Raw genomic sequence first — 26,836 nt, forward strand, 5'->3', positions numbered from 1 at the left:
AATTAATCAAAACCGAAGAACAAATGATTTAGTAATGTCGGAAGTTAAACAGAAAAAATCTCGACAAAAATAATCGGTTTTGTGCAAGTATATACTCCAAAAAATATGTTAAGCAGCCATTAAATTAAATTACGAAACAAGAAAATTGTTCTGCATGGTTGAACGTTTTCATCAATAAAAAAAGTTTTTCAGTGATATTTTTATACTTTCTTCAGTTTAGTTAAATTCAAGTGGACTTACCGATTGAGATTATTATCAATAAATTGGTCATTATTTAATAGCAAACCCCTTAATAGGTTTAGGAAAATTATTTTCTGTACAAATATTTGGAATACAACTCATTGGTATTAATTTTTTAGAGTAGGACCAATCTTTGGACATTTATGTCCATATGAGCGTGTATTTTTTAACGCACACGTGCTAATGAGGGGTGACGGTGATTTTGTGAACAGGCTATAGAGAACGTGCTCCTAATGCTTTAGTTAATGAAAGAAAGGATGTCGGTACTTTTAACAATTGTAGGAAGACTTGTTGCAATTGTTAAATAATATGTCGAGAAGTGCTTATGTAAGCACAAGTGGAAAATATTTAAAGAGTTCATTTCAAAGCTCAGGGGAAATCTGCGGATGGGCGAAATGTATGTCATGTCTTTATAACCAGTGGAGATAACATGACGTTATTAACATAATGGTATTAGACAAATTTGATACATCAATGTCGAGATGGAATTTTTTGTGCGGTGGATGTGCTATCAAAAGAGTTTTATGATGATTTTAAACGGTGGAGGTTTGGCGGGCTTCGCGCACTTCCTGTTCTGCGTGCACAGTCGGCTGGTACACTGGGCAGCGCCATATTGACAAGAGGCGGCTGCTGTTTGGTGTGAAATGGATTTGTAGTGAACGTGCAAAGTGCATCGGTGCAGTTCCCGTACAGAATCGATGGACAGCGACCCGTGCGGCTATGGTGGCGAGTGGTTGAAGACATAGCGGACTGTGTTGCGCCGTTGGGACCGATTCGTAACCTCAGCCTAGCGCCGCTGTGGACGGCCCTCAGCCGCCCCGATCGCCCTAATCCCGTTACCGGAGGCCGTGGATGAGGCTTCGTCAATCCGCTTACCTTAACAGGATCAAATTCAGCCCCGACGCGACTATAAGAGCATGCCGGCGGACCGACCCAAGCACCACACCCAGCCAACTGCGATGGTCGCCGCTCGAGGAAGTGTCGGTCTGTAGGTGTGTTTTGGTCTAGTCAGCGTGGATGGTAGCTAAGGGGGCCCATCACCAAGAGCATGACCATGCAGTGTTGCCAGTCGGATGAGGCTAGGGAACAGAAACGCATCAACGCTGAAATCGAAAAACAACTCCGTCGAGATAAGCGAGATGCCCGACGCGAACTCAAACTTTTGCTGCTTGGTGAGTTCACTTCCTTCCAGACGAAAACCCGACAAAGGACCCCAAGCGTCCGCTTCCCGTTGGTGCAGTTGCACAAAAACGCCGTTTATCTCTTCAGTTTGATTAGAGCTACCGCCTATTGGGTTTTTTGTTTGAGTACAAGATAAGCAATTGGCTCGTCGTTAAATATTATATTTTCGATTAAAAATAAAAACAATTTTCGAGCTAGTCCTGCACGTAGAAAACATTGCAAAGGTCGTTACATCGTCTGTTTTTACGTAAACCTAGGTTTAACACGGATGCAATAATACTGTCAGTCTGACGGTTAATGTCAAAAAGTGACAGTTGAAAGTGACGAGTTTCCATTTTCTGAATCTTCGCATTATTTGAAATTATAATTCCAAGAACAAACGCATTAACAAATTCTTCTTTCATTAAACTATTCTTAGAAATACAAACGACGAAAACTCAAAAATCGGCGGTGACAGTTCATGTCTCAGAAACAGCCCCCGCAACATTTTTTCATAATTACACACGCTTCCTCTGCAGTTTTCCTTGGGTGCATTGTATTACTGAATTAATTTTATTATGAGGATAAAAATATCACAAGGCCCACGCCGTACACACACACACACACACACACGAGCTTTTACATTTTTCATCCGCAATTATCCTCCGTGTGGAACACCACTTTTTAACTCTGTTTTTACTGCAATCTACATTCATTGTTTACAAGAGAACATCGATAATTCCATTAGTTATTTTTACATGATTTTATGTCTTGTGCATGCATATTTTCTGTAGTTAAATCGCGAGTAACGATGCAGTTTTGTCAAAACAACCTTCCTTCGTCGGAGTGCACGTAAAGGAATAAGAGTTAATTCATCTCCACTTTCCGAATTGTTATTTCCTCCAAAAACCACATGAAATTCCACTACCAAAGCGCTACAGTGTGTTTACGAAAGTCCTAAATTTTCAACTGTGATGCCAAAATTAGCCATTCATTTTCATAGTATTAAATTTCAAAGTTTCGAGAACGAGTTTGCACGGAATATTGAAGGTTGGTTCGGCAGATTCCTTCAAACGTTCTTTGAAAGTTAAATATTTGCATTATCTTTAGAAATGTTTTTTTAATTTTATGATACAAGAAAAACAAATATACTGATTTTAAAATCTGTTTTTTTTTTCATGTGTATTTATCACATTGTACAAAGTTTAAAATTATCAATTTTTTTGTGTGGATACCGGTGGTCAACTTTTGATTGTCACCGAGTTCGATTTTTCCGAGTCAATGTTTGAGGAATTTTTTTCATGATTTACGTTATCAGCAGCAATTTATTTCATTTCCATCCAGGAAACAATTTGAATTTCTTTTGTAACACCTACGGAACAAAGGAGAGAAACAAAAAAATGTTAGTTTTGTTTACAAGAATAACACGATCCCACAGCCAAAAGCGACAAAATTTTAACGCATACACCATGAATAACAAACACATTTACGAATGTTTTAGTACGCCAATATTTGTATGTCATATTTAATACTAAATTGATTGTGTTTATTGCAGGCACTGGAGAATCCGGCAAGTCCACATTTATTAAGCAAATGCGAATCATCCATGGTGCTGGATACTCCGATGAAGACAAACGGGGTTTTATCAAGCTGGTCTACCAAAACATCTTTATGGCCATGCAGAGCATGATCAAGGCTATGGACCTGTTAAAAATTCAATATGCCGAGTCTTCCAGTCAAGTGAGTATTAGTCGTAGATTTTGCAGATTCAAGAAGTACATTTCACGTTTTTATTTCTGTATGATCTTTTGCAAAAATCCGTTGTTTTATCCGCAAATTTTGGATAAGATTACGACTTAAATGTTCCTTTGGTTTTCGAATACATAAAAAAAATCCTCTGCTGATATAAGTACGCTCAATACTGGAATAGAATGATGTAATTTTGATCATCCAAATTAGATCTTATAAAAGTCAGTGCTTTTATGTAACGCACAATATCAGGTAGTTGAAGTTATTTTTGTTCTGGAATTCTCTGATAAACTAGTCATTAGTGATTGCCGAGGTGACTTTTCAAGTTAAAAACATTCTTATCTCTATAATTTTTTCTGTGTACTACATCTGTGCATTTTTTTTTTGCAGGCAAAAGCCGAATTAATCAAGGATATCGACTACGAAACTGTCACAACTTTTGATAATCCATATGTAGACGCCATTAAAGATCTATGGAATGATGCCGGAATCCAAGAATGTTACGATCGCCGTAGAGAATACCAGCTTACGGACTCTGCCAAATAGTAAGTATATTCTTTTTTACAAACGACAACATTATGTTAAATACCGTATCTACGAACACGATTCTGTGTAACCGAAGTTTGCTGTTGAAAATATTAATTGATCGTCGACGGTTACGGAGTGTAGTGTTCGTAATGGTAGGTAGATTCACTCGTAAAAAATCAAATGAAATTATATTTCACCCTTCGTAGTCGATTGTTTTGTTACCCCCGTGATGCGTGACTACATCAACATAATCGGTTTTTTCGCGTGCACATATACCCTACTCTCCTTTCGGTGTATAGTTCGTTAATTTGGCGAGCTTATGGAATATATCTGATCAGATGTCGAATTGGCGGCAAAATTTTTAAATGATCACGACTGGTTGAACAGTTGTTAATGTTTAATGAAAATGGGATTTTAATGGTCGAAGTGTTAAGAATTCTTGTCGCTTGATTGTCCGTTCAAGATTTGTATGCGTTGAAAGTCCAAATACACACCTCTGAAACCTCGTGATGTTTAAAATTTGAGGAAAATAAATTCGTGCGACGGTACGTCTTGATTCGGTTCCGTTTGAGACGTAAACTCGCTTTGAATTCTAAAATTTTGGCTGTGTCCGGTCACGGTTGCGGATAACAATTTGCATTTGTTATAATGGAGTTGAAAGCCTAATTAAGTTTTTTAAATGCTGGAAAAAACAAGAATCAACTAACAAGGAATGGAGGAAAATAATTATATCCCACAAGTTTAAAGGTTGATTTTTGTAGAATGTAGTAAGATGCCTCAGAAGAAAAGGACAAAATAAAAATGTAAACATTGGCAATTGGTGTAAATGTACAGATGTTTTTTAATGCCCATCGAGGGTCGAAAAGTCTAACGAAAGTATTTAATTTTCATGGGTTTTGAGTAGTCTTTGTTGCGTTTTTCTGGTTAATTGTTTTCTCAATTTTATTTTGTTCTAGTGCAGTTTATTCGTGCGAAGCTTGGACGCCTCGGACTGTCGTGTCATTTGGCGATAGACTTGGTAGCAGCTCGTTACGATATTGGTTCCATTTTTATTTGAATCCTTTTCTTCTTGTAATTAGGATTAAATGATGACAAATATTAAAATGAAACGTGGAAAGAATGTAAGGGTGCTCTGTCGTCTTCGTGAAATCGTTTTTACAAGCTTATGGTTGGTTTTTTTGACATGCGTCGTTTAAATTGTTTCGGATAAATCACCACGTGTGTTTTTGTTTCAAAATTCAGTTGGTCATTGGTGAGGTGGGCAAGTTGCTGTTAAAAGTTCCCGCAAAATGAACAGTACTGTTGGTGTCGTAAAATCGAAGTGGTTATTTTCATAGTGGATTTGTTTTCTTTGGCTGTAACTGTTTAATAATGAAATTTTGTGCGGTATCCATAAGCCTGCCGTATCCGAGGCGTAGTATTCCACCTTCCAAATTTTGTGTTTCGCGTCCCGACATTCCGAAATTTCTGGATGTAAACGGAATATGCGTTCCAGCTACTTGATGGAGATAGACCGGGTGGCGGCGCCGGACTACCTGCCAACAGAGCAGGACATCTTGCGTGTGCGAGTGCCCACCACAGGCATCATAGAATATCCATTCGATCTGGACGAGATCAGGTTTAGGTACGGTCGGCATGAATTGTCGCGCCTTTCTAACACTGGTGTGTGCCACGTCTTTTTATTTTTGTAGCACGGCGTTTTTCTTTAATTTATTTTTATTTTATTTTTTAATAACGGGAAGAGCACTCACACGTTCACTTGTGTACTTTACATTAGCTGGTCTGTGTCTTTGTTGTTGGCTGCATGTTGCATGCTTATGTTGGTTGCAGCTATCTTAGCGACCTGGAGCGAATAAGAGCTCCTGACTATCTGCCCACCGAACAGGACATCCTCAGGGCCAGAGCGCCTACGACAGGCATCATAGAATATCCTTTTGATCTCGACTCCATTATTTTTAGGTATGAATGCACATTGATTTCGTTCAGTTGCTAGTTCACAATTTGATTCAATACGACCTCAACCCATTGCCGAAAGGTTCAGTATACTTCTTTATTTTAACAGTCCAGGGGACCGTGGACGGTCGACTCGATTCGATCCGACCGTCAACAGTCCCACTTTCATTGATTTCTGTTCCACCTATTTTTTATTATACTTATTATTATTTTTATTTTCTTGTATACCGTCGAGGAATTGTGTTTATAGGTGAAATAGAATAAGATGTCAAAATTTTTTTATTTAGTCGGTCAGAAAACTTCCGTTTTAAAACGAAAAGTTGCCAAAATCAGGTAAAAAGTTGTGTTTTCTTTTTTGTTTGACAGAGCTTTTGTATTAATTAGAAGCACTAACTCGTTTAAACGCAATTGGCTTTTATTTTTTTAATATGTTTATACTTTTTGTAGTGTTGTTACAAAGCGTGTTGCATGAATAAAGAAGTATTAAAACATAAATTAATAAGATAAAGCTTGCAGACTGTAGTGTAGCTTTAAATCTGTTGACTAACAACTTAAGGTGAAGTTCAAGCCTCCCTAGTGACTCGAAATTCTTTCGCGAATTGACAGTTATTGAGTAGATAATGTTTGAACTTCACCCACTTTAAAATTTCATTGGGTTTAGTTAGTTTCTTTATTCAATAAATACCACTAGTCTACGTGTATTTAAAATAAGAAGATTCATTGTTTTGTTTTATTTTTTGTGGAATTTAATGTTTTGTAAACCTAATTGTTTGCAACATCACGATTAATAATTTTTTTATTCAGTGAATTATGTACCGTATTGTCAATTCGCATTCGAATGTTGCAGAATGGTAGACGTTGGTGGACAAAGATCCGAAAGAAGAAAATGGATCCATTGTTTCGAAAACGTAACGTCTATCATCTTTCTCGTAGCTTTAAGTGAATACGACCAGATCCTTTTCGAATCAGAAAACGAGGTAATGTATTTTTGTACGTTGAAAAATTACCGAAACTAAAAGATTTTTCTTTTGCAGAATCGTATGGAAGAATCCAAAGCACTCTTCAAAACCATTATAACTTATCCGTGGTTTCAACATTCGTCGGTCATTTTATTTTTAAATAAAAAAGATTTACTGGAAGAAAAAATCATGTATTCACATCTTGTAGATTATTTTCCAGAATACGATGGTAAGTAGTTTAATTTTTTGTTCCGACTTTGATAGAAATGTTGTAAATTTTTCTACTGAAGGAGAAAAACAGGATCATATCGGCGCAAGAGAATATATTTTGAAAGTGTACTTAAGAGAAAATCCTGATCCTGAACGCAGTTGTTATTCTCATTTTACAACGGCAACAGGTTCAATGCAATTTGCCTTTGCTAGAGTGCGGTAGTTTGTTTGGCGATTAATTTTTGTTTAATTAAATTCTGCCATTTACCATTTTGATAATTCGCCGATTACCCCGATAACACTAGTATTGCTAATTATGTTTTAATTAGGCCTCCAACGAGATGCGATTGCAGCTAGGGAATTTATTCTCAGGATGTTTGTAGACCTCAATCCAGACAGTGAAAAAATCATATACTCACACTTTACATGTGCTACAGGTATTTTTAGTTTATGAACCTACAGCTTTCGCTTACTAACTTCGCCCTAAAAAATTTTTTTTTCATTTTTCTTACTGATGTCTTAATATTTCAATTTATTTTTTTGTGCATGCCTTCATGTGGAATGGACTTGATATTTTTTCTTTGTCAAAACAGATACAGAGAACATTAAACTTGTATTCTGTGCTGTTAAAGATACGATTATGCAAACAGCACTGAAAGAGTTTAATTTAGCTTAAGTTTTGCATGGACAGTGAGAGGGAGGGAACGAACTTGAATGGTCTCAGTTAAGGTGATGGCAATATTTTGTATTTACGAATGAGTGAGGCGAACGTTGGAGCTGCGTGTTTATTTAGATTTACTACCGACGTGAATGTAGAGATATAAGTTTTTAAAGTCTGTGTTAGATTTTTGAAGAATCTTTATGTTCACGATTTCTAATAGAAATTGTCATGTATATGTTGTAATAATTCTAGTGATTTATTTTTTCGTTGTTAATAAAAATTGCTTAACTGATTGCTTGCACCGTGTTAAAAATGATGATCTGGAATTTTTGGTGATGTAACGTAATTTTTCAGATACTGAGAATATAAAGTTTGTATTTGCGGCTGTAAAAGATACGATACTGCAGTCTAATCTTCGCGAGTACAATTTGGTTTAGGAGAAAGATACGATTGTGATACGAGTCTGGATCACATCAGGAATAAACCAAGGACCCCAATTGTGATGTTATTCTAATTTACTGTCGATTAAATTTATTTGTGTCCAAGTGTGCGCTTAGCTTAGTGGCTGCGTTGGAGTAAATCTAGTGCCATTTTACTAGTATGGTGTCCCTCGATGGATTAAAGCCAAAGTGTTTTTTTAACAGAGTGCGAAAGCATTATGACTATGATTCATTATTATAAATAGTATTGTTATATATAATATATTAAATTAATGTAGAAATAGAATGTAAGTCACTACTTTTCCCCATTATATTTGCAAATATTTTGAATACGTGCAGTTCTTAAAAAGCCGTCATAGCAGTTAAATTCATAGATCAAAAGCTTTTATTTGCATGGGTGTCGTCTCTCAGTCAGATTTTGTTATTAAGCGATCAATATTTGACTGTATCGACGGCATTACGTAATTCAAGACTGCCAGTGTCTATGAAAGCTATTTGCAGCAAGAGGGATGTATTCGGAAAGCGATTAACTGGTAATAAACTGTTAGTGGGCTTTCTTTGCGTATTGTTCCGTTAACTTACTATACTAATGGCAAATTTATAAACATATTATAGGAGCTTGGTTTTATGTGGGTAAATGAGCGGATGATTGATGAATGTTTGTGGCAATAGTACATTTGTAAATCATTTCTTGTCAAAAGTATAGATTTTTTCTGAAATGATACGTTTCATTTTCCAACATCCATTAATAATCCATTCCATCCTCGATCACGTCGACTCCAAACCACAATCGTTGGATTTCCACCGACGCTCGTTTACGAACGAAAAAATTTGGGAGTCTAGTTGGCGGCATGAAAAGTAATTATTCGTTGCATCGATTCATACTTTTTTCAAAATAATAGTTGATTATATCATTAAGAGTACAAGTGAGTCTTTTTGTGCTAAGCCCGGAGATTGAAGGCGAAATCAAGGTCGGCTAATGGGGTGCGTTGGCCTATCCATTCAACCACACTAAATCATTGGCCAAGAAACGTGAAAGCCTATGCTCCATTAGAAGTAAAAGAAAAGAAAATCATAGATTTTCACTATTTGGGCAACTCGCTACAATAAAAAACTTATCCAATGAACTTTCAGTCAAAGCTTGAGGTTAATTGAACATACAGGAGATTTCACGACTGATTATGAGCCCGACGGAATAGAAAATGCAACTCACAGTATATTTGCTACGCTAACGTGGACATTTGTTTTTTTATTTAAAAACGTAAAACAGTTAATTGTGAAGTTCCGTAAATTTTGAAAACGTAAAGATACGTGAACAAATGGCATAGCAATTTAGACAATAAATTCTGGACGCGCCACTGTCTTGGTTTCATAGTTCAAATCTTGGATGTACAAATCATAAAAGCAATAATCAAGAAAAAGAGAACTCTCGTTTTTTTCACGCTTCATACACTTTTTGTAGGTATGACAAAAAAAAGGATCTTTTTATTGGAAGTTGGGTTGGCGTAGGTCAGTTATTAGTTGCAGTTCGACAAACGGTGCAGTGTAGCAGTGTATTAATAATAATCGTATATTTGTTATTAAATCGTTTAAAATGGCAAATTTTAAAAACGTGTATGGTGCGGCGAGTGGCAACGCGGTCCAGTGCAAATACTGCATCGGGAAAAGTTTCCAGACAGGATTGTATCTAATTCAAAAACGTTTACTCCCACGGTGCAACGATTGAGAGATACAGGAAAGTTCCATCCCAGAACCGAAGATCGTTTCCAGCGGATGGCGTGGTTGAATCAAAAGTACTGCAAGATCTCCGGATTTAAATCCTTGTGATTTTTTATGGGGGCATTTAAAACAGCCGGTCTATAGCTAGTCGATAAATTCGGTAGAAGAACTAACTGAAGAAGTCGCGGCAGCTATTGCCCAAATTCGGGAAGATCGTGAAGTTTTTTAAAAGGCTTGTGCATCAATGGCGCGGAGGGCACAAGTATATATCACGCTAAAAGTAAAAGGGCTTTGTACTCGTTCGTTTTTCCGACACAATTCAGTGTCAGTGTCAAATTTCTTGCGTGGTATCGTTTTCGTTGTGGCTTTTTTACCATTTCACTTTTGTTTGTTCGTCATTAGCGTCGACCACGAGCCGCAATGAGGTGAATTTTAAATTTTTAAATTCGCAATTTCAACTAGTGCAAATCGTCTTCAAATGTCTTGGTGGTTTACGGCTTAAAATATTTCCGCCTATTTTTATTATAGTCTGTATGCACACTTCGATACCGTTGACCATGTAAAGACGAGGCATAAAATTCGGCACAATGATTACATTTATTCATACTAATATAGCAGCTATAATGTCCCTAACGAATTTCAGTACTGTTTGGCCATGAGAATTAAATCCCATGAGACCCAGACCATATAAAAATATGCTATATTTTCGTTATGTTTTAAGTTATTTAATTGGGCTCATCAGTACCTTCTCAACTTTTGGTGTATCTTAGTCTGTGTGAATTAATTAAAATAATACCAGAGCCGTTTTTTGTCAAGAGGGCATTTGGGCCTGTGAGACCCAACCCGTGTTATCGCTTAACTTTTTTATTCGTTTTCTGAAATTAACAAAGTAACAAATAATAAGCACAAGACGGTGGCCTCTAGTAATACATATACAGGGTGATTCATCTTCTACCGCCGGTGACAAAATTGACCTTAAAAATTATGATTTCGTTTTCATATTTTGCAGACCTAATTTATTATTTATAAGGCACATAATATCAAAAAATGGAATTTATAAGTTAATTAGGTCAAATTGTGGCATTTTCTCAATTATTAATTCTTTAATTTATTCAACCTTGTGGCATATGCACATTCAGGTATGTATTTTCACACAATTTTACTATTTTAAATTAATTTTTATATTCAAATTTATATTTGCTTCATGATTTACGACATAATGTCCCAATAACTTAACAATAAGATCTATTAGGGATCTTTATTGCCACAGCAGTGGGTCCTTTACAACTCTATTCGTAAAACCGAACAAATTCGCCTAAGCAGGTCAGTTTTACAGGGTAGTCATCATTAAAGATTTACAAGACCACAAGCCAATAAAAGCAATGTTTCCATTAAAATCGATTATCTGGTCATGAAAAAAAAAATGTTTAAAAGTAAATTATACCGCCCGAAAGTAAATTTTTCGACAAATCAGATCTGTAAATTTCATAATTTGTTCTCAATTTTTAAAGGTCATTTTGCCACCGGTGGTAAAAGATGTATCACCCTGTATACAATACGAGCGAATGATCTACACCTAAAACCACGCATTCGAGAACTAGCAATTCGCTTGACCGGACTTCCGGAGGAATTGCGCCCGGATCCGGTCTAGGACGCTGTAAACAATGCAAAGATCGCAAAACAAAACATTTTTGTAAATTTTGCGAAGTTCGGTTATGTTAAGAGCACATCGTCGTGATTGCGTGGATAATTTTAGAAAGTGATTTTTGAATCTGTTGAATTTCTGTACAGATTTTTGTTTATGCCTTTTGATGACTTCAGAGAAGGGAGTCATGTATTTACTAATAAAAAAATTAATAACACTACATATTACAAAATGTTTTTTTTGTAATTAAACATAAGTAATAGCTATTTATGCACCAAGGGCGTTACAACGGTGATTACGCCCGGAGAACGATGAATCCAGCTCGAGGGCTTTAGCCCGAGAGATGGATATCGTTCGATGGGCGTAATCATTCGGTGACGCCGAAAAAAACGCAAAGAATATTTCTAATTTAAAATTTGTAATAGGTAATTAGGTGATATATGAGAAAAACAAACACACTACTGTACACTTGTATTCAAAAAAATCAATTTTTGTAGGTTTTTGAAAACGGACTTTTTCTGTCCTTTTGACAAAAATGATAAGACAGGTCATGTCTTAATTTTTAGATAATCTTATTTGAATATTATTACAATAATATGTATTTGGTCGTGGCGCCGTTTGCTTTTATGGGATTTAGGTATGTTTAAGCACAGGTTTTATTATTGAAATTAAACTAATTATCGAATGAAGTGATTTATTCGACTAACTAAGAAAAACTACGAAAAACGCATGGTGTGGCAAAAAATGGAGAATAATAAAAACTCTCACTCGCTTACATGAATCACAATGAAAATATTTAATACAGATCCGTGTCATTGAAAAACGATAGGTACTTTTTCTATAATAATAATTCAATATTCTAACAGCTTTGATATTTGATAAGTTGATAACCGCATTTACTCTACGTGGCATAGACTGCACTAAATTCCCAATTTTCTTGTTCACAAACTTTTGGTATTGGCATTTTTGAATAACTTAAGTTTCACAGTATGACATTAAAAAACGCCAGAACAATAAAATTCTATGGTTACTTTTAAAATATGTATTTATTTATTATTGGCGATTCCAGCTATCAGTGAGACATCTGGTGTGAATTGTATGCAAAATTTTAAGACACACTCAAGCCGGTGGCTATTCAAATGATTTGTCCTTTTAAAACAAAACGACGGTTCAATTGAAATTTATTATTTAAACATGGCCAAAAATAAGATCGATAAAACAATAGTTGTGTTTTTGGCTGTAACATGTATCGAAAAAACGAACCAGCATGTTTCTATTTATTTCCGAATTGTGGCGTCAAAGCAAAATACAGGGTGGTCCCGATATAACCTGCCAAAAAAATTCTGGGTCATTAGAAGGATCTAACAAGTCCAAAAAACCCCTCTTCATTAGGTCCAAAATCATGGGGATAAATTAACCCCTATCCACACTCATTCGACGCTGCTGACCACAAAAATACGTACCTACTCAGGAATTAATTGTTGGTGTTTGTAAGGATGACAGTATCTAAGCAACATAGGTACCTGAATCGTTTATGACAAATCTCAAATCTGACAAACTAAATCAAATTAATGACATTTATTGAAATTGCTGTACACTGTGTGCGTTAATTCACCAGCTTATTTAGGTACAAAAGCTGATTTTGTGGACTGAGGTGAATGAGTAATAAATAAAGTGGTGTTCCTCAATGTGTAAATAAACTTAGAGATAGTGTGTGCAAAATTGTGGAAGAACTGTGTAATAAGAGTATCGTCTTAATTGTGGTTAAATAGCCGAAATAATGCATTGAATAAATTTATTTACACTTTACATATTCGTACTTTCAACTCTAACTGAGAATATCTACTAACTAATGAAAGGTAAACTAGACTAGAAAAATTATTTTATAATAAATGTTCTGTGTGCCTTCCGTTGGTACCAATTTTCATAAACAAAATTCAGCATTTCTGGGTTTTTACGAATCTGGTTCGCGGCGTCTGTTACGTGTTTCTGGAGTTGGCCTTTTCTATTTATTTCAACTTCGCATACCAAATCTTTCGTGTGGCCCCAAAAATTAAAATCCAGAGGGGTTAAATGGAGTATCGGGGACGCCATCGTATTGGAATCAGTCAGAACCAACCTCACATAAATGCAGATGTAGCTCCACAAAAGTACAACGGGACGCAAGGACTCCTTCAGGAAAACGCTCGCCGTATGGTCGCCTTGCCGGTCATGAATTACCACGTGTTTCGCCATAGAGTAAATGCAAATCGGTGTATTCTTGTTTTGTGAATTTCATAATTTTTGGAAAGATTCGCAAATTTAAAATTAAACTTGACAAATGTCATAGGTGTTTCAGGTACCGTTGCTAAAGAAATTGCAGCCAAGTAACCAGAATTACCTTTTAAAACCGATTAACTCATTAGCGTACAGCAAATTTTGACCAAATTTTCAATTATTTTTATCTCGAAAACGAAAAGACTTTTATTAGAAACATTTTTTGTGTATGAGTTCTACTCATCGTCACCTATTACTGGATTCCTTCTGGCAGGTTATATCGGGACCACTCTGTATGTTTTAATCGAAAATGTTTTCGGTTCTAAAGACCGGGTAGAGAGAAGGAACCATGGGGAAGCGCTTTATTAATGGGAAAATCTTCTTCCAATTATATGAGGGTCTGTGGAAAACACTTTAAAAAGAAGACTACATCTGGAAGTTAAATATGTGGTATTTTAAGGACTATATCTGTGGCGGTCGTGAAAAAGTAGGCAAGTCAAATAATTTCAAAAATGAGTTAACGATGTTTACACCTTAATAATAAATCATGGAGTTAAATAATTCAGATTTTCACAGTTTAAAATTTACTTATATTGAAAGCAAGTACAGGTAGAAAGAAGTTTCTATTTAATTACAGGATTTTAGGAATGATGTGGAATTTTGAATCGTTGCTCTGAAAAATTAACATTTTCGACTTACCTACTTTTTCACGACCGCCACAGATATTTTGAAATGATTTATATTAAGTGACACTCAAGACGCTTCTTTGTAAACATAATCCAAAAATTTCGCACCTACCTTGTTTCCACCACTAGTAACACCACATAAAATTAACTTCGCACACAACACTTTTACGCCTTCCACAACACATCCGCTTAACGCTGTAGCCTCTAATAAACTAAAGCTTTGCAGTTTTGTGTAACCTTAAAAAAAAAGCCATCACAAAAACCGAAAATTTACGTAAAACCTTAAAAAAACAATGCCCGGATCGAGCGGGAGTATGACTTGGCAACAGTCGCTCAGTGCGCCCCCAACGGCAGCCAATTGTAAGCTCGGTAGTCGGTTTACGTTTACTCAACTTCATTTGCTTCATTGTTTGGTCTGTTATGGTGAAATTTTACTCGTTATAAAAATTATATAAAAACTGCACAAGCAAGGCCAGTCCAGAAAAAGACCGGAGTGAGATACAGATATCAGAATTCGCTCTTCGTCTAGGATCAGAATTTCAGAATATAATATGGCGCTATGGCGGACCTCTGCTTTACCCTCCTGGTATAAATCCAGACTAACTAGTATACTTTTACTTTTGCTCATGGTCCTTAACTCTGATTGGTCAAGTTTAGAATGCCTTTTCTCGATTACATATCGTTTGAGATTGGATTTTTTTTCTTGAAAATTCAGATTATCACATTTATCCAAATACTCCCTTTTTCTCTGTGGAGGCAGTTCTGGGACACCTATACATATCATTCCTTGTCTCCTAAGTTGCTTTACAATCGCTGGAGCTTGCGGTAGTTGCGGTGGATGTTTTCCACCCAAACTTCCATATTGAGTTCAGCTGTTCAGCACGTCATTTTGATCGAATTCAAAATCAAATAATTCCTGCAATCTCAAATAGATATAAAACAGGAAGTTTGTATGAGAGTGATGAGAACTTTTTGATTTTTGTTACGTTAATTTTTAATTAAATAAATATACTATCGCCGGTTTGCGAAAATTAAAACATAACTGGACGTTTACCTAAATATTAAAGAAAATGATTCTTATTTCTTTCTAATACGTGTGAAAAATTTGGCCAGATTTTTTTTTTGTCACTAGAAGTTTTTTCTAGGGAATTTTGGTATTTTACATTTGTAAGCATGAGCTTCTAGTGAAGTATGAACTGAAGTGAAGTGAGCAACATTCTGTTTCTTTTCTTGTGCTTTAGCGTTGACGTAATTGACGTTTTTGTTACGTTCTTTTGGGTGTAATACTTAAAACATTTCTACAATTAATATTGTAATCGTACGTGGATTAAGGATTTAGCAAAGTACACCACATTATTTTTCATTTGGTTAACTTTATTCTGGTTGTATAAAAATCCTGTTTGAAAACGCCGTTAACGTCGCTCTCAGAGCTCGCGAACTTTTGGAATTTTCGTAAGCTAAAACTAAAAAGTAGTCCTTGATGATTACGGTGTTAAGCTTGTCGATTTCGTAGTATCTGAGTTGAAATCGATCCAGTTCAAGAATAAAATGGAGTTGTCAAGGTGAGATAACCTAACCTCTGCTATCGAATTTTTGCTTGTGACGCACTACATATTTTGCAGTTTATTACCTGCCCCCATACAGCCTGTGTGGGATCGAGACGACGAAAGAAGACAGCACAATGCTACACACATTCGGTCAACAGCTGTTGTGACAGCTCAAAGTATTGCACCTCCTTATGGACAACGAAGGGGTTGGGTGCCAAGAGTTCACACTGATTATGGAGGTAAAATATATAATGATGTTAGTAACAAGCTATAATAAAAACTTATAGATGGTGGGGCATTTCCTGAGATTCATGTGGCCCAGTATCCTCTGGATATGGGTCGGAAAGGCAAGGAATCAACATCAAATGCCTTGGCAGTACAGTTAGATGCTGAAGGCAAAGTCAAATATGACGTTATTGCCAAGCAGGGACATTCCAAAGATAAAATTATCTACTCAAAGTTGTCAGATTTGTTACCAGTAGAAGTTACATCTGAGAATGATCCTAGTTTAGATAAACCAAATCAAGAAGAAGTGGATGAAATTACAGAAAGAACAAGACAGGCATTACAGAAATTGACCAATTCAAAAATTGCAGCAGCAATGCCTGTGCGTTGTGCAGAGAGACAAGTAAGTATCAAGAAATGTTAAACGAAAATTGTTTAACGTGTGTGTTAAAAAATTAAATAATTGAACATTTGCAGGGGCCAGCAGAATTTATTCGTTACACGCCGTCACAACAAGGCGCCGCCTTTAATTCGGGTGCCAAGCAACGCGTCATCCGCCTCGTGGAGGCCCAAGTCGATCCCATGGAGCCCCCTAGATTCAAAATAAATAAGAAAATACCACGAGGACCACCGTCTCCCCCCGCTCCAGTTCTGCACAGTCCTACTCGCCGCGTCACAGTCAAAGAACAAAAAGAATGGAAAATTCCACCCTGCATTTCAAACTGGAAGAACGCAAAGGGTTATACCGTCCCTCTGGATAAGAGGTTGGCCGCCGACGGGAGAGGGTTGCAACAGTTGCACATTAACGAGAATTTCGCCAAACTGGCTGAAGCTTTGTACATAGCCGATCGTAAAGCGAGGGAAGCCGTAGAGACGCGCGCACAACTCGAGAAGAAACTCGCACAGAAAGAGAAAGAACAAAAAGAAGAGCACTTAAGACAACTCGCGCAGAAAGCTCGCGACGAACGAGCCGGCATCAAAGTGGGAGGGGTGTCCGGTACGGATGTTAAAACGGCAGACGAAGAAGAACGCGAGAGGGAATTGTTGAGACAAGATCGTCACAAAGAGAGAGCGCGAGAGAGGAATCTGGCGAGAGCGGCGCCGGATAAGCGTTCCAAGTTAAAGAGGGAACGCGAGAGAGATATTTCCGAACAGATCGCGCTGGGAATGCCCGCGCGAGGGGTGTCTTCCAATGAAGTCCAGTTTGATCAGAGATTGTTTGGACAAGCGCAAGGTTTGGGACACGGCTACGCAGACGACGAAGCGTACAACGTGTATGACAAACCGTGGAGGGAAGGTGGTTCCATGGCAAACCATTTGTACAGACCTAGTCGAAACGTCGACAAGGAAGTGTACGGCGAAGACTTGGAGAAGATCGTCAAAACCAACAGGTAAAAAAAATCTGTACGTGCCGATCGGTACGTGTGACTGTTTTATTTTTGCAGATTCGTCCCGGACAAGGAGTTCAGCGGCACCGATCGCACCGGGGCTACTCGCTCCGGTCCTGTACAGTTTGAGAAAGAGGAAGATCCCTTCGGTCTTGATCAGTTCTTGAGTCAAGCTAAGCGCGCGAGCAAGCGCAAAGAACCAGAAAGAAGGGACGATCGCGACAAGAGAAAAAGGAGAGACTAAAACAGCAAGTTTTCAAGTTCAAGTTTTATTGAAGACGTTTTGTAAAACACGTTTATAAAGTAAATACAATATAGCGGTATAAATAAAATTGATGATCATGGCGTCTGTATTTGAATTTTTACCTAAAATTTGCACCCTAACCTGATCGTACATTATTGAGCAACGGCGGCGTTCGCCGCGATACTTGGACTGTTAATAACTTCACCTAAACTCTCCAACAGTTCTTTTCTGTAATCGTCGAAGTCGCCGTCTACTTCGTTTATCGTTTGGTCTTCGATGACGTATAATGCACATTCAGTTTCTCTGCAATTCGACCGTCAATGACGGGGGCGAGTGTTTAAAAACAATACATTACCTAATAAGGCGCTCGTCGTGACTAACGATAATGACACCACCGCTGTACTCGTTGATGGCTTCGGCTAAAGCGTCGATCGATTCTATGTCCAAATTATTTGTAGGTTCATCCTGAAAACAACAAATCGGTGTGTTTCTAAATCCGGACACGTTTTTTTTTTGGCAAACGATATCGTACTCACCGACCGTACCAGCCGGTGCAACTTACCAAAATAAGTACGTCGGGAGCATTAAGGCACAGTTCGGCTAACGCAACTCGCGCTTTTTGTCCACCAGACAGATCCTTCATTTTAATAGTGTGAGCGTGGCTGGCGAGCCCGAAAGTTCCTAATTGTTTCCGCGCTTTCTCGTACGGCAAATCGAATAATCTCATCAAGTACTCAGACGGGGTCTCTTCAGCGGTCAGATGCTCTCCCGAGTGCTGATCAAATCTGCCGATTCTCTACAAGTTCGTACGCTCACTCCGATCCTTCAAAACCGAAAAGCATTTCTTACCAGTCTGTGATTTTTCCTGACTTCGCCCTGTTGCGGGTCCAGGTCGCCGGTCAATAATTTCAAAAATGTTGATTTTCCTACACCGTTCGGGCCCACGATGGCAACTCTGCTGTTCATGTCAATACCGAAATCCGTATTAACGAACAACGGTTTTTGACCTGAATAGGCGAAAGTTACGTCTGGAATAAATCAAAATGATGCACTCAACTGTGACAGGCTGGTGTGTCTTACTGTGCAATCCTAAAATTGGAGGTTGTAACGGTGGCGGTTCTGGGAATGAAAACTTCACGAAATACTCTTTGGGTTTTTGAAGGAGCTCAGTGGGGGCAACTTCGTCTTCTTGTTTCTGGACTTTCGTTCTGTTTTTCTCTTGTTTTCTAGTCAACGCCTCTTTTTGTTTCTTTTCCTAGCGAAATCGAACATTAAAGCTGCCGCTTTACGTTGTCGCCAATAACTTACTGCTTGCTTTTTGGAAGAACCGTGTGCTTTCAATTCTTTCAACCGTTTCTCTTGTTTCTCATATTCTTTAATCATTTCTTTCCTCTTTTGTTGATACATTTTTTTAAACATCGAATAATTTCCTTTGTAGTAGTATAATTTTTGAGTATCTAAATGGATAATTTCGTTGCAAACGTTATCTAAAAAGGACTGGTCGTGCGAAACTATCAACAACGTTTTTTTCCACACTTGTAAATAACTGAAAACAATTTCTTGTAGGCGATTTTCACTATATTTTTTCCTAGACTTACTTATCCAACCAAATAACAGCGTTTAGATCTAAATGATTTGTCGGTTCGTCGAGAAGTAACAAAGTCGGTTCCATATACAACGCCCTAGCTAAAGACACTCTCATTCTCCAACCACCAGAGAAATTCTTAGTAGCTCTGTCCTATTGTAAATTAAGTTAACTCAATTTTATATTAAAAAACGAGTTTCATAAGGTTTATTTCATGAGTCCAAGTTAATAAAACGAGTCGCGAATCACGAGTTTTATAAAGGACGAATGGAATAAACGGCTTATGAAACGAGTTTTTAATACTATTTTTTCTATTTTGCATCTTTTAAGCTGTTTTTAAATCAAAAGTAAGAATTTTTAAATTCTGGGGAATTTTAGGTATGATGGTTGGCAAAAAACAATTGAAACGATTGAAACACTTTGGGATATTCACTGACGCTGCTAGAATCCCCTTAGACAATGAGGATTCTGACAGTACTAAGAAGATAACCGTAAATAGTATACAGCTTTCAGCTGTTACGATACTGTTTTTGGTATCGTAACAGCTGTTACGAACGCAAAATAGAAAAAAAAATCTTACCTGCATTGCTTTAGTGAAGCCAAGACCGGCCAAAATACGCCTCGCCCTCGGCTCCGCCGAATCCGCACCGATCGCTTTTAGCTCGGCGTAAACCTCGTTGAGCCGGTCCTGCACCGATAAGTCGCCACCGTTGAACGCGTCTTCTAATTTTTTACATTCGTCCAACATCTCGGTGCGCTTGACGTCGGCCTTGAGCACCGATTCCACAGCCGAAAAATCGTCGGCGACAACTTCCTGTTCGCAATACAAAATATCGATGTTCGGCGGTATCGCGAACGCTCTTTGCGCAATGTGACGCAACAATGTTGTTTTACCATGACTAAAACGACGCTTTCAAGTGGCGTTCTTGTAACTTTTTTGCATTATACTGACCCATTTGGACCTACTAGACCGTAGTGACGTCCTTGCGCGATCAATAGATTCGCGTTTACGAATAAATCGTTTCCTTTGGCGGATATTCCGAAATTTTCGATTTTGATGTCAACCGCGTTTTCTAGATGCGCCAATTGACCGGCGGTTTTCTGGGATTGTGACACTGTGAAGTTACTGTCCAAGTCGGAATGGCCTTGGCCTCCTTTTTTTAGTAGAGTTTCCATCTGTTTTTCATACTCTTGCTGTTTCTTCAGTTTCTTTTTTTCTTTATGTGTAAGCTTCTTCTCTTCAGGTTCTTTCTTAATTTCCTCTTCAGGCTCCTCAATTTTAATTTCTGCCACTTTATCCACAATTTCATCCTTCTCTTCTGCTGGCATCAAATTATCTTCAACTTTAGGACTAACATTTTTATTCTCATTTATTTCTTCATCAGCCATTTGCTCCTCAACAATCTCTTCATCTTCTTCATCACTAACATCTTTTTTCTTTTTGCTTTTGGCGTTTTTCTTATTTTTTTTCACAGGAACTATTTCTTCTTCCACATCAGACAACTGTAGTTCTACATTACTGTCCTTATCAGACCAATCATCATTCTTGTTACTTTTCCCTATCATAAACTTATTACAAACAACATTCACTTCACCCCTCAAATACCCACCTTTCTTCCCCATCTTTTTTTTCTGAACAGGCTCCACTTCAAGCTCCACTTTCACATCTTCATCCTCACTCTCAGAATTGTCTTGACCCTTCTTTTTAGACTCTGAAATTTACACAACTGTTCCAGAAAAAATGCAGACATATGTTTTACGTGCTTACTCTTTTTTGCACTTTTCTTTGTGACAGGTTGAATTTCCTCGTCCACATTGTCTATAAGCGACACAACTTTTCCCTCCTCCTCGTCGCTCCAATCGTCTTTTTTGCCCCTTTTACCCTTCTTTGACGATTTGGTTTTATTTGATTTTGAGGTTATGTCATTCTTTTCCGTGTTTGCTTTTGTAATTTTCGCTTCCTCGTCGCTGTCGTTTTCTAAATTGATGTTTTTCTTGTTTCCTCGTTTTTTAGACATCGTTACTGAATTAATGGATCACTACTTCACAAATTATTTTTCGCCACACCACATGTGAAAGTTACTCAAGTGACACGAATTTTTGCTATTTGACATTTGTTATTTGACCGACGTCAAACTACTCGCGGGAAATTTAAATTATCCCTTATTCTCTCAATTTTTTTTTGCAATTTTCCAGGTACAACTAAAGTAATTTATCTAAAATTAGAACTAGCAAGCGCAAGGGAGGTAGTTGGGTGTGAACATCTTAAAATTTCTGCCCCAATTAATTTTTACAACATATTTAAATATTTATTATTCTACAGATATCACAGTTTATACATTACATATTTTATTCGAAGTATTATTTACACCGAAAAATACACTTACGAGTAAAATGATTAATATAACAATCTAACCTCGTCAATTATTGTTGCGGTACAATTTCCTGATTTCAGAACACATTATCAGAGATTCTATCAGATATAAAAATCCATTGAAAAGGGACAAAAATGCCGATCTTAAATGCATTGATGATTCAAGATGCGTTTCTCTATCAACTTCGTAACGGGTGCGATGTGTGTTGCCCCAAGATGAAACGGTACTACCACCAATTGCAAATAAAGTTAAGACTGATAATGTGTTTCCAATAATCTGAAAAATAAGTTGACACAGTGTTTACATAACTTCAATTTTATTACACAAACAATAATTTTATTTACTGAATTGATTATACCGAATTTGCCCAGATGCGCAGTTCAAATTTATTCAAAATAATTTTTCCACATATTAAAAAGTAATAACTAATATGTAAAATGCCACCCGCAAAAACAAATAATGTACATTTTTTTACAGACTGGTACTTGTATGAAGCTGCAAGATTTGAGAAATAAACTGTAACATGTAATTGTTTGACCTGGGGTGACTAAACTTTTTTTTATAAATTACGTTGTTGATATCCTGATATCCATCCACATCAGACATCAGTATTGATTTTTTGATTCCGGTATTTTTTTTGAAAATTAGATTTTATCTATAACATCTATCTATCTCGGTGACATCCGATTATCACTTCAACGATGATTTCATTGAATTGATACTTACCAAAAAAACTGGCCTCCGTTTTATATCTATGGACAACAGGATAAACAATAAAGGGTAAACTGTGACTCCTCCTAGTGTTACATACTTGAGCATGTCTGCAACCTCATTTCTGCTTTCTTGCATGCCATACGCGAATAACATTAGCGAACATAAGGAGATGACCTGAAAGGAAACCTGAGATTAAGTGTTGAGAAAGACAATCCCGAAGGGTCGTGATTGTTTCAATAACTGCCGAATTAATTTGGGAAGAGCGAGACCTCCCAGTTGTGGGTTTTTGTATTTTAATAAAGTAAATTTTTTTGAAAACAAATATTTGCTTCTCGTTTGCCACTTTATGAAGTTCTCGGGAATACAATAAAGTGTGGAACCGTGAGAATGGAAAGCAAATGGAGGAATTGCGAACTGTGCGGACCTTGTTATTAGGGATTTTTTTTATTAAAAGCCGTTCCGTTGTTTGGCGTAAACGCTTTTCACATCGTTGGCACTCTTCGGACATATTTGGTTCGTGGCTGTTCTATAATTACAACTCACCAGTTGCAGCGCTTTGAACACTAAATATTTTCTGTCGACACTTTGACTCGTGGGGGGCACGTTTTCCGAGCTCGACAGGAAATAAATCTGACTTTCTCTGTTGTCTTTCACTGGAACCGCCATGTTAAAACTCAACAGAGACATCCTTTCTCGGTTAGCTTCAACTCACGTTTAAACAACTCGACGCAGTCTGAGTCTTTGTGGGGTCGACGGATTTTTTTCAAACTGCATTTGATCGATTCGCACGCTTACGATAAGATAAGATATGCCAACCAAAATGTAGGTAATGTTTTGCGGCAACTACGTGTTTAGGGATAGATACACAATCAATTTGAATTATTAGTCACGACCATGATTTAACAATGGTAGACTGTATGTTACCTGATAAGAATCAAGATAATTTAATTTTTACGTTCGTCACGGTCTAAATTGAATTCAGCGAACGTTTCTCGAACGTAGGTGCATCTTATCGCTATTAATAGTCAAGTAATTTTTCACTTCATTTGATAGAGACAACAAATTTAAATGCACCTCCGAGATAACGTCGATTAATTTTACATAATAAAAACGTAATAAAGTTTATTTCGATTGTATCATATTACATCATTCGGTACAGTTTTGTGGGTGAGAATCTTGCCCCTCGGACGGCTCCAGACCTTCTGGTCGGCCCCGAATTGTTCAGCCTCGGCGACGGTCTCCGGAAGTTTTTCGTTCAACGTTTCCGGTAAAAATATTCCGGAAAATCCACCCAAGACAGCCAACACTGCGATGATAACGTACGGTAGACTCTGGTGTACGGATGTGCCCTTCAAATCATATCATCAGTATCGATTCGGAAATTGTGAAGTTACCAACCAGGAAGGTGATGTAAGGAGCCACGATACCAAAAACGCTGCCCACCAAGAAACCCATCGAGTATCCAGTTTGTCGGAGGCAAGTCGGGTAAATCTCGAGAGTTTGCAAATTAATCGCGTAAAACACCACCGAGGACACGAACTTCATGATGATGGCACAGACGGAGATGATGATCACGTGACCGGAAACTGAAAGACAAATGTAGTGACAGTAGCATGTGTTGAATACTCACATGATAAGACGTATGCGGCAACTACTGCGATCAGTGCTATAGCGATGCACCCAGTGAATTTGGTGTATTTTCTTCCGATGGCGTCGCTCAAATATTTCCCTAGAAGGTAACCAGGAAGCTCAGCCAGACCTTGCCAGAAGTAGTTCATGAAAGGGTTGCCCTTCAAGTTGTTCACGTTCAAGAACAGTATGAAGTAGATGATCATGTAGCAAATCCTGCAATCAGAACGATAGTACTTTCTAGATTTAACTAGATTTCTCTTTTCAACCATCCAGTTATGACAAGTGTAGACTTTATGGCCAAACGGCAACTAGAGAAGAGACTCATCACTCCGAAATTCTTTTCTGGTTGTGGAGTTTCTTTACTCAGCGAAACCAGAACCTTGTCGGTGACGGTCGAGTTGTTTATTTTCGCAATTTTTCTCAACTGGGTCACGCATTTTTTCATCTGGCCTTTACTAGCCAACCATCTTGGTGATTCAATCATGTACCTACAAAAGATACATTGAATGTTCGTGCGTGAGTTAGTGCAAGTGTGTTACTTATGCACGAAGAGGAACAGTATGAGTGGAAGGGTTGTGATGAGAATAAACGACTTCCATTCTCCTAGGACCCAGTAGAGCATCGGAGCTAGACATAGACCTGCTGTCCATCCGATGCACTGCATCAGAGGGATGAAAGCTCGGTCTTCGACGCTCGATATCTCCACTGATATGACGAGAGGGCCTTGGAACAACGGCATACTCGACAGGCTTCCGATAATTAGAAATATCACGAAGAGTAGGTAGACGCCGCTCGAAAGCAACAAACCTATTCGTCCTACCACTATTATGATGATGGAGCCGTAGAATATTGGTCTGCGTCCATATCTTCAAGAAATATCGTTAAACTAGTCAGAGAGGGTGAAGACAACTCTTACACGTCTCCCAGCTGACTTAGAAGAGTGCCCAAGATTTCTCCGATTTTTCCAAAACCTAGTAAATTAGTTGCGTACATGTTCTTGTCGCACACCCAGTTTTCTTGAGTGACTATTGTTTCGGTGTAGTAAGTCTTATCGTATTCCCAACCGTGCAAACATTCTGGAATTGATGAAATTTTTGAAGGGAACAATTCAGAAATGTGTGAGGAATGGAAAAATGGGAGCTAAGAGCAGTCACATTATTTTTATGTGTGGAAGATGATAGTCGTGGTTGTAAAACACTTATCCACTCTCTATAAATTATCCACTTAAATATAGATAGGGATTCGTTATATAATTTACGAGGGTAGGGAGCTGCCATCGGTTTATAACTCTTTCTGACTTCAAGTTTAACAGATGGCGCGGAACAGTATCTATTTTATGTCGTGTTTTAGCATTTCTTTGCCTTCTTGTTCAGATATTAGAGAATTTTACGTTAGCAACCTGACACAATGATACTTTTCACACCAGAATTACTTTATTATCGCCAATTAAATTATTGTTTGAAAACGAGAATCTTCTTAATTAGTAACTAACGAACTTGAGAGTTTAAGATGAGCCTGTTGCGAAACAACATGGCATTCTGTCGTAAACAGCTTTGTTGTTAATTTTTTATTACCAGAATATTACAAGATAAGAATAATTTCGCATAGAATTTTTGGCAGCACTTCTTCTTAGAGGCGATTTTAAAAAATTGCAAAAGTGAGCGTGTCTTTAAGAAGGTTTAAATTTAAGTGGGTGTGTTAGTCTAGAAAAGGATATTTTATCCTTTTGGAGATTGGGAACTATAAAACTTTTTACTGCCGGTCTTTTGTGTCTAACTTTATTAAGGTTTCGACATAATATACACATTTTTTGAAACAGCACAGTTAAGCCTGTCACACACAAAAAAAATTCCAAGCGCCTGTCACGATTTCAGCAGCTTTGCTCAGCTCAAAAAGAAACAAATAAGTTTCTTAATACATATAAGTGTGTCGGTATCGAAAAGAAAAAAAATGAAAACCAAGAGAATTGGGGAGTTTTGAAATCAACTATTAATTTTCGTTTTCTTTAAAAAAGAGAAAATTTCCATTTAATTGTGAATGTATAGTCGTGCACCAAATTTGAAGTAAATCAGTTAAGTAGATCTTGAGATATTGTGGCAGCCATTTTAAGAAACATAGTTTTGAGAAAAACGCGTTTAAAGGTTTAAAGAAACTCTTTTCTTTAAGAAGAATCTAGTCGAACAAATTGATTGTTACAAATTACGAGACTAGAATACACTAGCCACGAGTACACCCAGATCTGAATCATACAGCATATTTATAGAATGCTGTTAGAGAAACTCTGAAAACTTTGTGTACTTTCCAATTAATTAAAATGAAGTAAACGACGTTTGATAAAATTTTAAATTTAATTTTTGACTTATTGGATCTCGTGGATCACGAAGTTTTCTTACCGACTGTTGCAAAATCGTCTGTAGTTTCGTTAGTTCTGTTGTACATTTTACATTGATTGAATTCGTAAGTTCCGTTGTTTCTCCTAAAAATCTACATGAATTTTGGCGGTCCCCCAATTTTGATCTTACCACGGTATGGTGAAATTTTTCCATTCTTCTATCGAAAAATTGGTGAGTTCCCTACCGGGCACTTTGCACCAGTGATCAGGCGCGGCCAAAGAAATAATCGGATTGAAAGAGGCCATAGTGGCAACAGCAACGAAAATCAAATTAAATATTATGTTATAATTCTTCTGAAATTTGCCGGAATCGCCCACTTGGACCATAACTTCGTCGAACACATGTTCGTCAGATTTCGAAGCCATTTTGACTGATTCGCACCACTGTCTGTATCTAACAGAAAGATTTTTTATTTTCGTATTTGTTAGATGCCATACCTAATCTTGTTCAAATATATTGTAAGGATTTAGATCACATGACAATGAGATAGAAAAGTTATCAAGTGTTGTAATTTGAAACTGATTGT

At 37.4% G+C, this 26,836-nt stretch overlaps 4 protein-coding genes across 9 annotated transcripts; 2 read left to right on the top strand and 2 right to left on the bottom strand.

Moving 5' to 3' along the window:
- The first annotated feature begins 811 nt into the window (after positions 1–811).
- On the top strand, positions 812–8,620 carry LOC138135877 (guanine nucleotide-binding protein G(q) subunit alpha). 5 transcript variants are annotated; one of them, XM_069054828.1, is made up of 9 exons: positions 812–1,412; positions 2,957–3,141; positions 3,541–3,695; positions 5,174–5,302; positions 5,509–5,637; positions 6,479–6,608; positions 6,666–6,819; positions 7,130–7,237; positions 7,394–7,796. In XM_069054828.1, the coding sequence occupies exons 1-9, from the start codon at positions 1,289–1,291 to the stop codon at positions 7,474–7,476; spliced, it is 1,197 nt and encodes a 398-aa protein (XP_068910929.1). In that variant the 5' UTR covers positions 812–1,288; the 3' UTR covers positions 7,477–7,796. The 5 variants fall into 5 exon arrangements, with proteins under 5 accessions (XP_068910929.1, XP_068910928.1, XP_068910930.1 ...); XM_069054827.1 differs by lacking the exon at positions 7,394–7,796 and adding an exon at positions 7,816–8,620 and having other exon boundaries at positions 813–1,412; XM_069054829.1 differs by lacking the exons at positions 5,174–5,302; positions 7,130–7,237 and adding an exon at positions 6,881–6,988 and having other exon boundaries at positions 813–1,412; positions 7,394–7,794.
- Positions 8,621–15,408: 6,788 nt separating this feature from the next.
- On the top strand, positions 15,409–17,712 carry Bx42 (Puff-specific protein Bx42). Its single transcript, XM_069054824.1, has 5 exons — positions 15,409–15,769; positions 15,830–15,993; positions 16,042–16,382; positions 16,457–17,370; positions 17,425–17,712. The coding sequence occupies exons 1-5, from the start codon at positions 15,756–15,758 to the stop codon at positions 17,609–17,611; spliced, it is 1,620 nt and encodes a 539-aa protein (XP_068910925.1). The 5' UTR covers positions 15,409–15,755; the 3' UTR covers positions 17,612–17,712.
- LOC138135874 (ATP-binding cassette sub-family F member 1) lies at positions 17,621–21,328 on the bottom strand. The gene is made up of 11 exons (XM_069054820.1): positions 20,965–21,328; positions 20,807–20,908; positions 20,149–20,755; positions 19,777–20,095; positions 19,210–19,349; positions 18,920–19,157; positions 18,692–18,866; positions 18,461–18,639; positions 18,174–18,407; positions 17,967–18,076; positions 17,621–17,914 (listed from the first exon to the last, which is right to left on the bottom strand). Exons 1-11 carry the CDS (start codon positions 21,212–21,214, stop codon positions 17,764–17,766), a joined length of 2,505 nt encoding a protein of 834 aa, XP_068910921.1. The 5' UTR covers positions 21,215–21,328; the 3' UTR covers positions 17,621–17,763.
- A 2,062-nt stretch (positions 21,329–23,390) lies between these two features.
- Positions 23,391–26,822, bottom strand: LOC138135875 (beta-alanine transporter). Of its 2 annotated transcripts, none has more exons than XM_069054823.1 (8): positions 26,443–26,822; positions 26,311–26,393; positions 24,834–24,993; positions 24,457–24,783; positions 24,184–24,405; positions 23,916–24,130; positions 23,684–23,871; positions 23,391–23,634 (listed from the first exon to the last, which is right to left on the bottom strand). In XM_069054823.1, exons 1-8 carry the CDS (start codon positions 26,673–26,675, stop codon positions 23,422–23,424), a joined length of 1,641 nt encoding a protein of 546 aa, XP_068910924.1. In that variant the 5' UTR covers positions 26,676–26,822; the 3' UTR covers positions 23,391–23,421. The 2 variants fall into 2 exon arrangements, with proteins under 2 accessions (XP_068910924.1, XP_068910923.1); XM_069054822.1 differs by having other exon boundaries at positions 26,440–26,820.
- Positions 26,823–26,836: the final 14 nt, after the last annotated feature.

The sequence above is a fragment of the Tenebrio molitor genome, chromosome 7 (assembly GCF_963966145.1).
Source record: "Tenebrio molitor chromosome 7, icTenMoli1.1, whole genome shotgun sequence".
In the NCBI taxonomy this organism is placed as follows: Eukaryota; Metazoa; Arthropoda; class Insecta; order Coleoptera; family Tenebrionidae; genus Tenebrio; species Tenebrio molitor.